This window comes from Polypterus senegalus, chromosome 7 (genome assembly GCF_016835505.1).
Source record: "Polypterus senegalus isolate Bchr_013 chromosome 7, ASM1683550v1, whole genome shotgun sequence".
Taxonomy (NCBI): Eukaryota; Metazoa; Chordata; class Cladistia; order Polypteriformes; family Polypteridae; genus Polypterus; species Polypterus senegalus.
In genome coordinates, this window is record NC_053160.1 from 66,269,693 (window position 1) to 66,286,270 (window position 16,578).

The window sequence follows — 16,578 nt, forward strand, 5'->3', positions numbered from 1 at the left end:
CAATAAGTATGTAATTATTTCATTATGAAAAGGAGACTACGCTGTTCTTTCATCATGCAGTCTTGCTTCTTAGATTTAGTACTCAAGTGCTTTTGGACGTCCGAAGCCCTTCTCACATGACCAGAAATTGTTTTAATATGGCGACTCTCTCAAAGACTTCAATCACTAGTTAATTGACAGGTCTGTTCTCCAATAAAATTCCAGCATTAACACCGGGAAGAGATTTCATTGGAGCTTTGGTGAGCGGAATTCCACGGTCTTGGAAACAGAGGCACAATGACGAAATGTAAACTATAGTACTCCTGCAGTAAAGTGGGGAACAGCATCTTCAGTATCATGGCACGATGGGGTTCGAAGAAAATTTGTGTGTATTGCTTCTGTTTTTCAACGTTGTTTTTTCTTATAATTACACTCCAGGTACAGATGAAATGAAAAATACACTTTTTACTTTCTTTAGTATTAAAACTGATCAGAGCATCATTTTATTCCAAACGAGAGAAGCGAGGTTTGATTGTAGGAACTTAGCTGTGTTTTTCTTTTGTAAATGTGCAGCGAAATCAGTTCGCAGGACTTCTTAGGAGCTAGTCTGGTGTGTTAAATAATGTTTTTTATGTTTGTAGCTATACGCTCTGTAATGAGAATTTAAGTAACTTTTTTTGCTTAAATCCTGTTTTGTCAAATACTTTGACAACGATAACATTTTTCTTAGAATGTGCTCATGTTTCATTCACCTTTATACAGATATGGTAGCGCTGTGTAAACTGCACATGAGTTGTTTGTGAGTTGGCTTCTTGAGTTTTGATCTTTTGATCAAACCCGTTTATTGAATTTTATATGTAACGTCCAATTTACAAGCAGCCATACGGCAGTCCTCCTGACCCTTTGTGCCTTTATGTGTTACCTATCAGAGATTCTCATACATTATAAACCATTAACTCCAGCATGTAGCAAACTTCGACTTTTCCATTTTAGGTATTTTTATATCCCTTTCTATGGTAGAGTTGTACTGTTTTGTACTGTTGTACCATTTTAAGAGGGGCTGTGCCATTTTTCACTTTATTTTTACTTTATTCTGACAATTGCAATTTGGCTTTGGAAAGCTTGGTTAGCTTATGTACAGTATATGTGGTGTGTGCTATTAGAAATGTGCAGAAAAGCAGATCAATTATTTTAAATAACTTTCAGCATTCAGTGAGTTGCAAGTATAATAAAATGAAAAATGTATGAAATTCAGGTAGCTGTAAAAAAAAAAAAATGACAGAATGGTGCACCAAAATTACAGAAAAGCATTTCTAACTCTGCTTGCAGGGAAAAGAGGCGTGACTTAAAAAGCCTGTACTGTACAGCATTCCATTTAGAACATGAAGACCAACCATGTGCAAAGTCTGACCAGCTGTTTGGTGGTTCTAATTAAATTTGTTAATCCATGCATTAAGAAACACCAAACTGCACATACTGTATATTCCATTGAAACACTGAATATTTATTGAAAGTGTACTGTCAAGCTCATTTTGCTATTTTTATTTTTGTAACAGTAATATACTGGAAATAATTTAGTTTTCAGATGGTAGACTGGTAGACATCAAGTCAGATATCTGAAATAGTCACTGTGTGATGCTGATTATAAAATTTGTAGCATTAATGTTTAAAATAATGTATTATTCTTATTTTAAAGGTGGATATGTCGTATCTGCTGTTAAAAACTATCAAAGCAGATCATTATCTCAAAAGTAATATGTTTATGACACGCTATAGCATCATTCCCTAGCCCCAACTTCCTACTTGTTCTAGCAACGTTCTTTTAACTTCCCCCAGTGGATCTCTATGTGTAGTTCCCCTTTATTACTTACAATAAATGTAAACACTTTTGTGACAAAGGTGTTGAAATAAAACTGTTCTTGTTTTCATCAAGTTGAGAGTTTTTACTGCTGTTTCATTTTTTGATAAGCTGGTCCATCTTCAGTGTCGGCTGTTCAGGGTAAAATTAAAAAAAAAAAAAATACATTTCTTCTTTCCCATCCAGATGATATTCTGACTTGTTTTCATGATGAAAGGGCAGTCAAATAAGCTTAAAAGGCCACTGATAAAAGCTGAAGAAAATGGACAGTTTATTCTTGCAGTCCAATGTTGACACTGTTGGGACTGACCTACAAATGCAATTTGTGTGAGTGAGTCATGTGGCTGATCATTGCAGTTTGAGTTATAATCGCATAAGAAATAGAAAAAACGAGTATAGGACAGGTGTATCAGATACTTTATATAGATAATATGACTTACATAATTTTGTTCTGTTAATTCTGAAATAATTAGATGTACCTTGGGTTTTTATTTGTTCCAGATTTGAACATTAATAGGGCCAATTTAATCTACACCACTATTACATTACTTTAAGGGCTGCTAAGTTTTCTAGGTAAATGTTATCCCTTCTTAGCATGCAGAATTTGTGTTTAGTTTTATTTACAGACTCTGCTCCCTTTCAGGAATACATTTTTCAGTTTAGCAACTAGTCTTTCTATATTTCATTCTAACCTCAAACAATATCCTAATAGAAGAAGTACAATTTTTCTTTTTTCATTATGACCAAGAAGTAGGAATTTTGTATAAACTACTGTGCATATTTAATTTTCATGGTTCTATTAAACCAGAAAAAATGTCTCCAGGTATTTTAAGCAGTGTCTATACATTTATTGTTTTACTATACTGTGACATTAATTGTTTTTACTGTTAAGCAAATCTTATCAATGTGTATTGGTTGCACATTTTCAAATGAAATGGTTCCTTAGATTAACGTTAATAGATTTTATGGCACAGACCTTAAACACAACATTTCTTTTTCTAGAACTTGAGTTCAAATTATAGCATATATTTCATTACAAAATGGAAGACACTTATTGATATACTGTATATTTTTGCTGGCATTGGCAGTGAGCAAATGTGACTTCTGAGCACAGCCAGAACTTCTTTGGCAGTACACTATATTACTAAAAGCTTTTATTATTAAATTAGCATTAATGTGCAGCCTATACCCTACCCTTTCACCAGTATGGTATTATGGGAAAAACAGCATGCAGTATTTATATCATATTTTAAATTGAAGATTGATAGGACTTTATTTGTCTCCATATAGTAACTTTTTGATGGTGCATGTGCAGTAGCTGTTGCAAATTTGTGGCTTCACGATTAAAAAATAGTAGTTATTGTTATGTTGGTTTAGCTGTTCCCTTCTTCTGCTCCTTTAGCACCTACACACTTACAATCAGCTCGGAATATCTGAGCTAGAGGGCTGGGGTATTAGCACCTTTCAGGCTATCTCATTTAACAGGTACATTCTAAAGTTTGGGTAAACTACATCTTGACTGAAACATGGGTTATACGTTTAGTACACATCAGACAAATGTGTAAAGGATAAAAAAATCAATTTGAATTAGCCCAGGTTTGGGAAATTATACATTTGTGAGTTACAAAGGATTTGTAAATGAGGCATGCACTGCTGTTGCTGGTGGCATTTTGAAAATAAGAGCATAAGGTCAAGATTGTGTTGATAAGAACCATTCAACCCTAGATATCATACTTTCTCAATTTCCATTTTTCTGATGTAAGAAGTTTGATAAACCAGGGAAGGCTATTTGGTCCATTAGGCTAGTTTGTTTTGTAGCACTGCCACTTAAATTTATGTTTCTGGTTTATCTTTTGTCTCTTTATGTGAATCCTGTTTCCGTCTGAGCACACTGTAGCATAAGATGGGCAGGTTGGATAGGGAGGACCTTTGTGAGATTTCGGGCTGCCATTGTGATTTCCGGGAGTGCCATGGAAATGAATGCACTGTTGAAAAGGAGTGCGAAAAGGCAGTAAGAGAAGAGGAAAAAAAAGCCAGATCTTTATGGCGGAGTGGAAAGACATGACCTATCTAAGGCCAGGAAAAAGATTGTTTCTCGTGGAGCACCAAAAGTCCGATGCAGTTTGGGGTGGCCACCTCGAATTTTCCTGATACACTGAGGGAAGTGGACTAGACAGTGGATGGGATCGGAATCAGTGTGAGCCATAAATCTTTTATTCTGGGATTGGCATGTCTGAAAAAAACTGAGATACTGGGAGATATGATAATCTGATAAAGAGACTAAATTGAATGTACATTGTGGGTTTTTTTTTTTTGGGGTACATGATTTTATGACATTTGTTTACTGTATATGTTGGGAGAGGGTGGGTGGTTTTCAGAATCGGTTAATGTACCGGGAGTTTGTGGGATTGTAAAGTTTTAATTACATTTTTTTTGCTGCATCTTTTCTCTGGATCATTTTTTGTAAAAATCACTTTTATTAGTGGATGTCATTTTCAGCGCTGTGAGAAGGGGTCTGAAGACAATTTGGGGTTGACATGCAATCAGTAGGTAAATCTTCACTATAAACTTAGTGAAGCATAGCAGTTGCAATCACTACAGTTTAGTTAATAGCTAATTGTGTTTGATCCAGATTCTTTTTGAAAGCTATTAATATTTCTGCTTCAACTATATAAATCATTCATTTGTTCCAGGTCCCTTCAATGTGTTCAGATTATAGTTGAACTATAAAATGAATTTCTCAAAGGTACTGAATTCGGTTATGCATGTTCAATGTATTTATAGTTTCCTGTGTGAAGAAATGCATTTTTAATACTTCTAAGAGCTTTATATCAGTTTTTCTTTATAATTTTAAATAATTCTGTCATCTTGCACAGCTGCTTTTGTTGTACGTTTTGTGTGGTATACTGTACAGGACCTTGAGCAGCCATACCAGCAGATTCAGGGACAGTTTCTATCCATAAGTCATGAAGTTGCCGGTCAGTGTCAAGCTAGGCGTTGAACTCGTCCAACATTCAGTTTTTCTAATAGATTCAATGTATTGGCATAACCTGATGCGTTTTGTAAAAAAGGACTGAGTGACACAAACAGCAGTTAATGGCCTTTAGTAGGACTGCTTATTAGCTCTTTCGTGACTGGACCCAGACTAAATTCTATCATCTTCCTACGGACATGCCCGGTGAAGTGCTTGAACTTTCTTGGATGGTCACCATCTTTGTGAATTCTCCTCATAATGCTATCTGCCTAATTCCTTTCCATTCTGACTTATTGCTCTTGTTCAGTGCAGCTCCTTTTATGCTGCTCCAGCGCATGTGGGTTCGACTTCTGGAATTTCTTTCCTGAATATTTCCTTAGTGTCAGAGTTGCAATAGAATTACAAATGCTAGTGTAAAATATATGCAACTATTTAGCCCACAATATACGCACAAAATGAAAATAAAATCTAGGCTAATATTATAAACAAATATAGGCTTTATGCAAAATGATAGTTTATGTTATCAGAATTGTGAAATTGACTTAATTAGTCTCATTAGTAATAAAAAGAAAATTACAAATCAAGCAGTGCATGTGTCTTTTTATTGAAAAAACATTGTTACAACATTTGAAATAAGTAATTTATTGATCCAGTCACTGGTAGTGAAAGTGGCAAAGTTAAGAGTGCACCAGACCATCTGCATTATAGCCATGTTAGCATAATTCCACTTTGCACATATATTTACATATTAATTTTACTAAAGGTATCTATAGTATGTGAAAGCCACACTTTGGGAACCACTAACATATTGTAAGTCTCCAACCTGGTTCACTAACTAGCTAACATAAACCAGCTTGTCTTCACAAAATTATAGACTGCCTTTTTCAATTTATAATAAGCCCTACTACTTGCGTAAAGAATTTAGTTCAAACAACTGAAACCCTTCAGGTACAGAGCAACCTGTACATTAAGCTACACTTCTCTTTAGATTTTGAGTCTTTCATTATAAAAGCTTACTTCAACAGATGTTTAGAGCATGCGCTTCAAAAATTGTCAGAAATTTATACATGTGAAAGCCTGGGAATTCAAAAAGGGAATTTTTTATTCTTTCAATTATTTATTTAAAAAGCTTATGTTTCAATAACAATACTTAATAAGCGCAACATTTTTAGTACAGTGCATACAAAAAACAGACCATTAAAGAAAGAGATGTTTTCCAGTTGTGATATTGTATAATATTAATAACTAGCCACAGTACCTGTCAAAGACAGATAATTGAATCATTTAAAAATATTTACTGTCTCTTGCCCTACTTTACCTTTAGCACCTTTCCTCTGTGTTTGTCTGAATGTCGCTTCACTGTCATGTGCATTTCTGTAAAGCCTCTTTCTGAGACTCTTATTTATTTCAAGGTGCCTTTCTCACTCGATGTTCGGTTTTATATTTGACAGTAACTGTCTCAGCATGCATCATTACTTCTCCCTGTGTGTCTCATACTCATACATCCTCTTTTGTTCCACCACCAAACCCAAACCGAACAATCATATTGCTCAGAGGGACAGCACACGTGGACCTTGGTGTTTTATTTTATGGGAGATGCAATGCCTACCCTTTGTGGAAAAAAGTTTAATGTACAGTATGTACCATATTTACCAAATTAACATGCTAGTCATACAGTAGTAAGGGGGTGGGTGGTCAATTATAATACAACTACCGTTTAACTATAGCTGTGACTATAATGCACTAGGAAGTGATATAAAATATAACTAATCGCTGTTAAACACTTTAAATTACATTTCCCAAATCACATATTGATTTACAATATAAGCATCTGAAAATTATTTTGTGGTTCTATTTCTGTCCTGCTTTCCTGACAGGTTGATTCCTTCCATTGTCAACAATCAGTCTGAGCATGGTGCTGAACAATATCTGTACATTTTCAAACTTTGTTTTTAAATCTACATATATTGTAATTTTGGCAAAGACGATGTAGTAAATGTAGATGAAGTCGCTAAGTCAGAAAGTACAATTACACTAGGGAGCTACATTTGTTATTGTTGGTTATTGGAAAAGAAAAAAATGAATATATTTTTGTCAGATTCAACACATTATGACTTGGATATACTGAAATAAACTGTAAATGTTTTGTCAATCTCTTAAATATTGCATGTAATGTTGTTGATATTTTTATAGAAAAGCTATTTTTTTCTATTTTTCATTTCTTTTATTTAGATTAGAAACAACATCATTGATTAATTGGTTGATTTTTTTTCTATTTTACATGTCCCTAAGTAGCTGTGAAATGTCTACAGTACATCACACTCATTCATAGCAGCATAATTTTAAAATTTTGTCTATGTATCTGTCCACCTCTACCTCCTGAATGTGCAAGCCTGTATTTGCTAAATAATATGTTTTTATTTATGTTATACTCATTCCTATCTCTTGGATTTAGTCAGGTTTCTGTTTGTATTATAGTTTCATATTTATATGCTAGATTTAGTTCCAGGTCATCCAGTTTTTATATTTAATGTTATTAATATTAAACCTAACCATTTTAATCACATCTCATAATTCGATACTGGCAAATTGAAAAATCTCTCCTGGAACATTACTGAAGGCTAGCTACCTGTAGCTGAACTGCTTGGGATGACAGGTTACCTACTATATAGGGAAACCAAGAGTAACGTGAAGAGAATAGCCATAAATTTTTATTTTATTTATTTATTTTGAAATGGTGGAGTTTCAAAGAAATAAATGTTGTTTTTGTGAAAACCAAATAAACTTTCACAAATATGGAATGCACACTTTTAACCTGCAGGCCTCAGCACAACTAACAACTGTCTTTGTCTTTCTTTTTATTGTGAGCAAAGAACAAAAAAAAACAATTCTCCTACCTTCACCCAAGAACAGCTGCTTGCTAGATTTTTGACGGCTTGTTTGGTATAAGGAATATGTGCAACATTTTGTTTATCAATTAAAGGAAATTACTAAAGTCTAAATTGATAAACTATTTGTTAGTGGAAATAGGGTAAGTGAGACATAGTGAAACATTTGCAGTATACTACATACATTTTTGGTCAGAAGCTCTAGGGTGAGTGTATTTGTATTTTGCATCATCTGGTAGTAAATACAGTACTATTCCAAAGAAGACAATGTGTAAAACTTTAGTAGAATTGTTTAAATGTGTTTTTTTTTTCTTTCTAATTAGTGAATACTAGGCTGACCCGCCTTTTAAGGCGACCGACTTTTAAGTTGACCACTTCTTAAGGCAATTCAATATGTAGATCAATTTGATATTTTATACAAACTCATTAATTTGGTTATATTGCATTTGAGCGGTATTACTTTAATACTCGTAGTTTCTGTTATTTTTGTGATGAAATTTAAACTTTTTTTTCTATATTGCGGTCGCCCTTTTGAACCCCCCTGATATTTACTATGCAGTGAGGCATTTGTACTCCATCAACATTAATTATTTCCAGAGACATAATTTTGTCTATTTTTCCAGCGCATCGCGCACAAAAGCCAGAGAATGATGGGAGCACCAAAACTCTGCTCACATCATGTCGCTTTGTACCGCAAGCTGCAAGTCGTGTGATAAGAGGAACACCGCTACACTTTCCATTCACGGGACGGAAGGACAATCCCGACCGCTTTTATATAGTGAGAAAGCAGAAGAAGATATCACACAGTCTGGAGTAGAAAATTATCTTTACCTGGAAAAACGAAACTACAAATCCCATCGTGCATTGCAAAATGGACGGGGTGTGTGTGAAACTCCGCGCCTGCGTAGCACTCACGGGACGGAAGGACAATCCCGACCGCTTTTATATAGAAGGATGCAAGTTAAGTGACACCACATATACGAGTTTTGAAATTTGCAGAAACATTTTTCAAGTTCTTGTTGACAGTTCTTGTAATTGCTCAAGATAAATGCTTTTATAATTTTATACAAAGCCAAAATGTTAATTTCTTACATATAGTCTGCATTAGCAGAAAAGTTTGATTCTCAGTCCATTAACTTTCTATTAACCAATACTTAATGCATATACTCGTCACCCACAAAATGTTCATACCCCTACACAATATTTATGCTTTACACCATAACATCCATGTGTTTGTTTAATGCTTATTCAGACCAGGCAATCATTACTCTCCTTGCTACCACGATTGTTTACACTTGATAACATCACGTCATTGTGATCTCAATAGCATATCATTCACTTTGGGGGAAAAAAAAAATCAATCAGAAACTGCAATATCTATCTATCTATCTATCTATCTATCTATCTATCTATCTATCTATCTATCTATCTATCTATCTATCTATCTATCTATCTATCTATCTATACTGCAATAGAATATATGAGAAAAAAATAGTCGTTTCATGACTATTGAACAGTTGTTTCTTTAGTTAGAGGTGGTGTTGGAAAAAAGCTAGGAGCCCACTTGAAGATATTATTAGCCATTCATAAGGTATAACATAAAATTATTTTATCAGACTTTTTCAGTTTGTGGTCACAGGAGGGCCAGTGCCTGTCTTGCCAGCACCGAGCATGAACCAGGAATTAGCCCAGGACATTGTGCCATTTTATCTAAAGGTGTAGTCGTGCACACGACCTCCCTTATTTTCACTGGGGTTAAATTTAGAATTGACGGTCCACATAACCTGTCTGGGGATTTCATAAATAGGCATCTGTACAGTATAGTACAGTGTATTAAAATGGTTTTCAAAAAACTGAATTAGTAGTTTTGCTTTATGCTAACAATAAAAATTATGCTACAATAAAAATTCAGTTGGAATGATATTTACTTCAGTAATCTGTTTAAAAATTATGTGCTATATTTAAGTTTCTGTACAGAAGATCTTAGTCTGAATGGGTATTAAAATCCCCTGTAAAGAATAGTAATTTCAGCGTGTTTGACTTTGACCTTTTTTTTTTTTTTTTTCTTGTTAATTTGGAACATGTTGGTATTGGCATAGATCCTGCATCTGCCTTTACCTGTAACAACTTAAAATATATTTTAAGCAGTCCACAGTGCTTTGCACCATTGAGTAGTAATTTGCTTAAGCCCAATTTTGTAAATTAAATCTGCTGTTGTAGATTAACTTTCATTGCAATAGAAATTTAATATGTGTCACTATACATACATAATGATCCTTCAGTTTTGTTTTTCATTGACTTTAGCCCTATATTAAATTAATATTCAGTTTTGTCATTTTGTTATATATTCTGATGATTGTGTATAGAATATGCTATAGAAAATATGTTTTTGTATAAATACAGTATATTTTAATTTCTAAAGAAAAAAGCTTTATGTGCATAAAGCTGTATATGTATATATACATACATATATACATACGTACAGTGGCTTGAGAAGGTATTCGCTTTCTGCATGCTTTATTGTATTGTAGATTTAATATTAAATGTATGCCATTTTTGCCTATTAACCTACATTCTCCAATTCATAATGGCAAAGTAAAAACATGTTTTCAGAAATGTTTTTGTTTTAAAATTTTTATTTAAAAATTAAAAACTGAAACCTCCCAGTGAGATGAGTATTCTGACCCTTAAGTCAGTACTTTTTAGAAGCTCCTTTGGCAGCAATTTGCCAAATTTGCTTTTCATACACAGATTAGGTCTTTTATCCAGTTCTTCCTGGCAGATCAATTCTTTGTAGCTTTGATAGATTGGAGAGCAAGTGTCTGTAAACTGCAATTTTCAGGTCTCTCCACAGATGTTTTATGATGTTTAATTGCTGGCTTTGGCTATGCCACTCAAGAACAGTCATATGTGTCCTGAGTCCAATCCAGTGTTGTCTTGGCTGTATGTTTCTGGCCACTAGTGCTGAAAACTTAACCATAGCCCTGGTCTGAGGCTGTGAGCAATCTGGAGCAGGTTTTCTTCAAGGACCTCTTAGTCTTTAGCTGCATTCACTATTCCTTCAGTTCTGACCAATCTCCCTATGCCTGCCACTAAGAACTGTCACCAACATGTTTCACCTTAGGGATGGTGTTAGGCAGGTGATGAGCAGTGCCAGATCTTCACATTACATAGTGCTTCAGGTTCTGCCCAAAGAATTAAATTTTGTCTCACCAGACCCAAGTATCTTTGGCTGTCATATGCCTGGTACTCAAGACTGGTTTTCATATAGCCACTCCATCATAAACACCTTTATTGATGAAGTGCTACCAATACGGTCATCCTTCCAACAGGTTCTTCCCTCTCAGGAGTTTAAAGCTCTATTAGAGTGACCATTGTGTTGTTGGTAGCTTCTGTGACTAAGGCCCTTCTTGCCCTGTTACTCAGTTTGGGGGGATGGCCAAGTCTAGGAAGGGTCCTGATGCTTCTAAACTTCTTCCATTACGCAAGTATTGAGGCCGTTGTGCATGTGGGAGCACTCAATGTTTTAGAAATGGTTTTATGTGTAATCTTGCCCTCATCTATGCCATACCACAGATTTATCATGGAGGTCTACAGAGAATTAGATGGACTTCATGGCTTGATTTTTATCTTGACAGGCAGTGTGAAATGTAAAACTACATACACACATGTGTTTGCCTTTCTAAACTATTTGTAATCAATTCAATTTGCCACAGATGGATTCTAATCAATTCCATGATTGATTTCTAATCAATCTCAAGGGTAATTAAAGCAAACAGGATGCACTTGACCACAGTTTAGAGTGCCAGAGCAAAAGGTATGAATACTTATAAAAATGAGTGATTTGATTTTAAATACATTTGCAAAACTTTCTGAAAACCTGTTTTAATTTGTTATTATGGGCTATTGAGTGTAGGTTGATGGGCAAAAATTGCAAATTCATCTGTTTAAAATTAAATCTAAAGCACAAAGTCTGCAGTAAGTGAAGGGGTCTGAATACTTTCTAAATCCACTGTACTTATATACATACATAAACTGTATAAAGGATGTTTTACATATTGTACCATATGCAGTAAAATATATTTTTCACTGTTCTGTTTACCTTTCTCCAAATGCAGCTATCTGTTTATTGATTTTTACCAATGAACTCCTTATAATTAGCTCATAATTGTATAATTAATCACCATTTGCTAATTACCTAATAATAACCGCTGCCTAAATAGGTCAAAGTCTAGAGAGTATAGCAGATAGAGACTGAAAAGTAATCAAAAAATAAGGGTTTAGATGTTAAATAGTTTTCTTGCTCCATTTATTTTCTATCATTAAGTGGTATTAGGCTACATGCCCTCTTTAATGAATTCCAAGTTTGCAGTATTCCAAATCTGCCGTATTAACGAGAGGATGCCACTGAATTTAAAATATAATTCATAATGGGACAATAAATCACAAGTGATTGTTAATGTGTATATTTTTCTGTGCAGTTACTGCTTGAAGTTTAAAATATACAGTATGGTCAGAACCTCAAGCATTCCAGGTACTGAAAGGGAACGTGGACAAAAGCCTAAGGTCCTAAACTAATTTTTAAATAGCTTTCCCTCCCACTTCTACCACCTACCATAGATGACCAGTCTCTAACACAGTTTCTTCTGCATCATAAATTTTATTTCTTCAGCTGGTATGCCCAGTGAAGAATCCACCTTTGACAATTAGCATGGGTAGTCTAGAAATGTTGGCCAGCTTTGAGGAGACAACTGAAGTCTATACCCTGGAAAAGCTTCAGCACTTGATAAAATTAGTCCTGTGCTGGCCAACTTTATGGTATTCTCTGCTACCTGTTCTGTCTATCACTAAGGTTCCAGAATGTGCTGCTGCTGTGGAAAAAATTCTGTATTGATCTAGTTGTAAGGAAGGCTGGCACCTCTTCACTTAAGGACTACAGACCAGTTTCTCTTACACCCCACATCCTAGATTAATTGCATCTTCTTGAGAAAGACCACTTGGACCCGCTACAGTCTCCTACTAGACAAAGACTGAAGTGGATGATGCAACTATCCATCTGTTTCAAAAGGCTTATTACCATGTGGAGAAAGCTAACCACAGTGTGTGTGAGGTTTATGTATTTTAATATCTCTAGTGCCTTCAGCACCATCTAGCTATCCATTAGGGGGGCAAGCTCAGGGATGTTCAGGTGGGTGAGTCCATGGTGTCCTTGATAATGGACTACTTATCAAGCAGGCCGCAGTTTATGAAGCTGAAGGACTGCATCTCAGATGTGGGTGAGAGTGCCACAATTAACAGTCCTGTCTCCATTTCTCTTCTCCCTGTACAACTCGAACTTTAAATATATAACGCCATGTCACTTGCAGAAATTCTCTGATTCTGCTCTAATGGGGTGTATTGACAAGTAGGCCCGGGTAGATATATTGATTTTCTGATTAATCGTTATTTTTTGTTTAGATGATTCGATATTGATTCTTAAAGTCTCAAGATCAATCTTGTGAATCTCTATCCTGCTCAATTACTGTACATTTTTGCTTATCTTTGTTTTTGCCTAATGTTTGTTTTTCGTTTGATCCAGTAGATGTCACTAATGTATCTGTTAAGTCTTTCTATGGAAAAAGCACTTTACTACATCGCATAGAAAGGGAAGGGTCCAGTTGTAGGTAGGACTGCATAAAATGGTGTGTCCTCTTCCTTTGAAATCTGCGCCTTAGACACAAAGCAGATGTGTCGACTTCCTACGAATTCAAACGGTGCATCAATAAAGAACTGGATAAAAGCAAAGTCATATGTAACCTGTGAAGCTCAGACGTTTAATATTGTTGTAACACAACAAATTTGAAATATTATTTATCCTGACATCACCCATAAACATAATCCCAGTCAACATCCAAACGAGTAGAGCCTAAGGAATTTACACTGGAGACAGTGGGCAGCTACAAACTTTCATTTAATTTGCCTCGTGCCCAAAAAATAATCTCTAGTAGTATTTACCTGTAAAGATATGAGAGCCCACATCATTGTTGAAAATGAGGGCTTTCAACAAATACAAGATTTCGAACTATGGTATGCCATTACCAACCAGAAACCAAATGAGTGAAGTTATTTTACCTAGGCTTTATGAAGATCTTAAGCAAAGCATTGCCACATCTCTCAGGTCAGCAGAGAGACTAGCCCTAACTTGAGGCAGCTGAACAGGGCAGCAGATTCCTACATGATAAACCACATCACTTGTTTAGAAATGATGGGGCAACTGTGGAGAATGTGTTGCAGACAAGCACCCTGCATTTCAGTTACACCAGGAGAAACCACTCTGTCTGTCTATATACTGTACATTGTGCAGAGCTTCTGAAATGGCTGGCTGGCTGTTGTTCTAAAAGTCTGTCTAGCATTTCCGATGTGCTGATCCATTGCTTGACAGCATCAATCAAAAGTTTGTAAGTTGGCAAATCCCAATAAATATTGCTTCTCTTTAAGCACATGGATAACTGTACTGCTATGGTAGAATAAGTTTGCATGCATTGTGCCTCACCCAGCCAAGTAAGTGGGCAATTGGAATTTTTATAGCAGCCTGAGATATCAAAGTGAGCATATGCACAAGGCAACTGGCGTGAAGTATCTCCATAAGCTATACTGCACAGATCATATTAGCGAAGTTGTCAGGCCTGATGGTGTTTTTTTTTTTTTCTTTTATATTCCATTCATCCAAAGCCATTGTCAACAAACACCAGCACTAGATCCTCATTTTAAAACGCTTCTGTAAGGAATTATGAGGACACATTTTTGAGACTGATTAACATGGCTGCTACACATCTGTGACAAGCTGGACTGGTCTAGTTTTAAAAATGGAACTACATAAGAAAGGGCAGAGAAGACCTTTTTTATTTTCATCTGGAACCTGTTCCTTTAACAAGCAAATTAAGAAGCTGGTTTAGTTATGGGATGCACTCTCGAACCACCGGAGCAGGCAGAGGATGAGAGAATGAAGACGAATTTGATGGCCATTGTGAACAAAGTTGCACATCCTCTCTTGGACATACTAACACTGACTACTTTTAACTAGTGAAAAATTCAACAGAAATGTGTAAAGAAATACTATTGGGGCTTCTTATCTATAGCAGTGCACCTTTAAAATCCTTCACAGTGACTGCTCTCTAATCTTTAGCCAAGTCGGACATTTTTTTTTTTTTTTTCATTCTTTGTGTATATTTGATTAGGATTGTTGCTATTTATTATAATAGTTTGTCTCCTTTAGGACCAATAAAGTACTATCTGCCTAACCAATCCAACTAAGCCCATCTCCCTCCCTCCTCTGTAAACAGGTCCTCATTATTTTTTTTTCCTTTTTTGTCAAGCAGGTGATGTCTTTTCTTATTGTTTACAATTCATAGCAATTATTATTTTTTTTGTATACATGACCTAAGCCCATCAAATACCAATGTGATTAACTTTCCCTAGTTCTCTAGTATAACTGACCTGTGAACTTACAATTTATATGTATAAAATTGAATATCAAACTGAAGCCATCACACGTATTTCTAAAAACATTTGCAGTTATTTCAGTGATAGTCTCATTTGGAATATGGTTAATAAAATTTTATATTTTCTATATATAAATATCTAAAAAAAGATAAAATCTGAAACCTCACTAAAAGTTGCTGTTGTCAGCTAAAATAATACTAAACTAATAGCATTACATATCTGCTAGATGGCAGCAACAGATCAATAGCGTGCCTTATTGAAATTGCTTAGAAAGAATAGCACTTTATTTAAAATCTGTCTATTTGGTAAAGTGAGGTCTGCGGCTGGTTGGTGTATTTTAAATGAACAATTAATTTCCACATTCGCATCTCTGGGTGGGGCGGCGTAGCGTGGCGAGAGCGGTTCCTGTGTGCAATGCGGGAGTGGACAGCCTTGCACTTAGGCAACACGTGCAGGATTGGCACCAGGAGCTTCTGATTTCTGCAGCTGAGGCACACACTGTTTTAAACAGGATGTGCAAGGACTAGAAGGCGAGAACGAAGCAGATTGAAGGAAAGGAGATAATAGACTGGCCAACAGGAGAGATGAAATAGATAGATAAATAGATCTTTATTGTCATTGTCACTTTTACAAAGGAACAACGAAATTGAAGGTGGTTGAACGAAGCAAGAGTACTACAAAGATAGACAGGAGACCTAGAGCCCATGCAGCAGAATGGAGGCAGGTGGTTGGGATTGGAGCTTCAGGGCATGCAGAAGCCAGGGGCTGGAGAAGGGGCCCTCCTACTGCGTTATCACCAGGAAGTAGGAGTGGCCTGACAGTAAAGTCTCCCGCAAGGGCTGAGCATGAGCGGGAGACGAGTGTGGCTCGGCGTTGTACCCCAGGTTTGACTGAGGATTGGCAATGGTGATCCGAGCCCGGACTTACTGAAGTTGAATACACCTGTTGGCAGGTGTCTCTTTACGCTGCAAGGTCCGAATAGGATAAATGGAGGAGACACCAGTTTTTAGAGGGAAGCATTTGGGCTTATGTGTTTGTAAAAGACGGTCTCTACTCAGATTTTAACTACAGTTTTTGAAGTCATGTCTATTTATTGGATTTTAACCTCCATACTGTCCACCATTTTTATGGATTATTGATTTAGTGAACATTTTTCAAGCACTGCATTATTTACTTTGGACACTGTTAGGTTTTTTAATAAGAGCACTTCTGCATCTTTTGCACCTACCCTTTGTTTTGTATTGTATCCTCATCTGCCAACTTATCCGGTTACTTTATCGATGGTGTTGGGTTCAAGATGCTCCCAGACAAGAGAGGAATCATGGAGCTGCCCCGCACCGTCAGTGTCAATCTATTATATGTTTCATTCTTATTATGTAAGAAATTTAATTTCTGTC

The 16,578-nt window shown here is 35.8% G+C and overlaps 1 protein-coding gene across 2 annotated transcripts in view; it reads left to right on the forward strand.

Moving 5' to 3' along the window:
• The first annotated feature begins 240 nt into the window (after window positions 1-240).
• Window positions 241-16,578, forward strand: part of fut10 (fucosyltransferase 10) — a 32,922-nt gene continuing 16,584 nt past the window's right edge. For both annotated transcript variants that reach the window (XM_039758769.1, XM_039758771.1), the window contains exon 1: window positions 241-417. In XM_039758769.1, coding sequence (XP_039614703.1) covers window positions 337-417 — 81 coding nt within the window. In that variant the 5' untranslated portion in view covers window positions 241-336. The remainder of the gene's footprint in view (window positions 418-16,578) is intronic.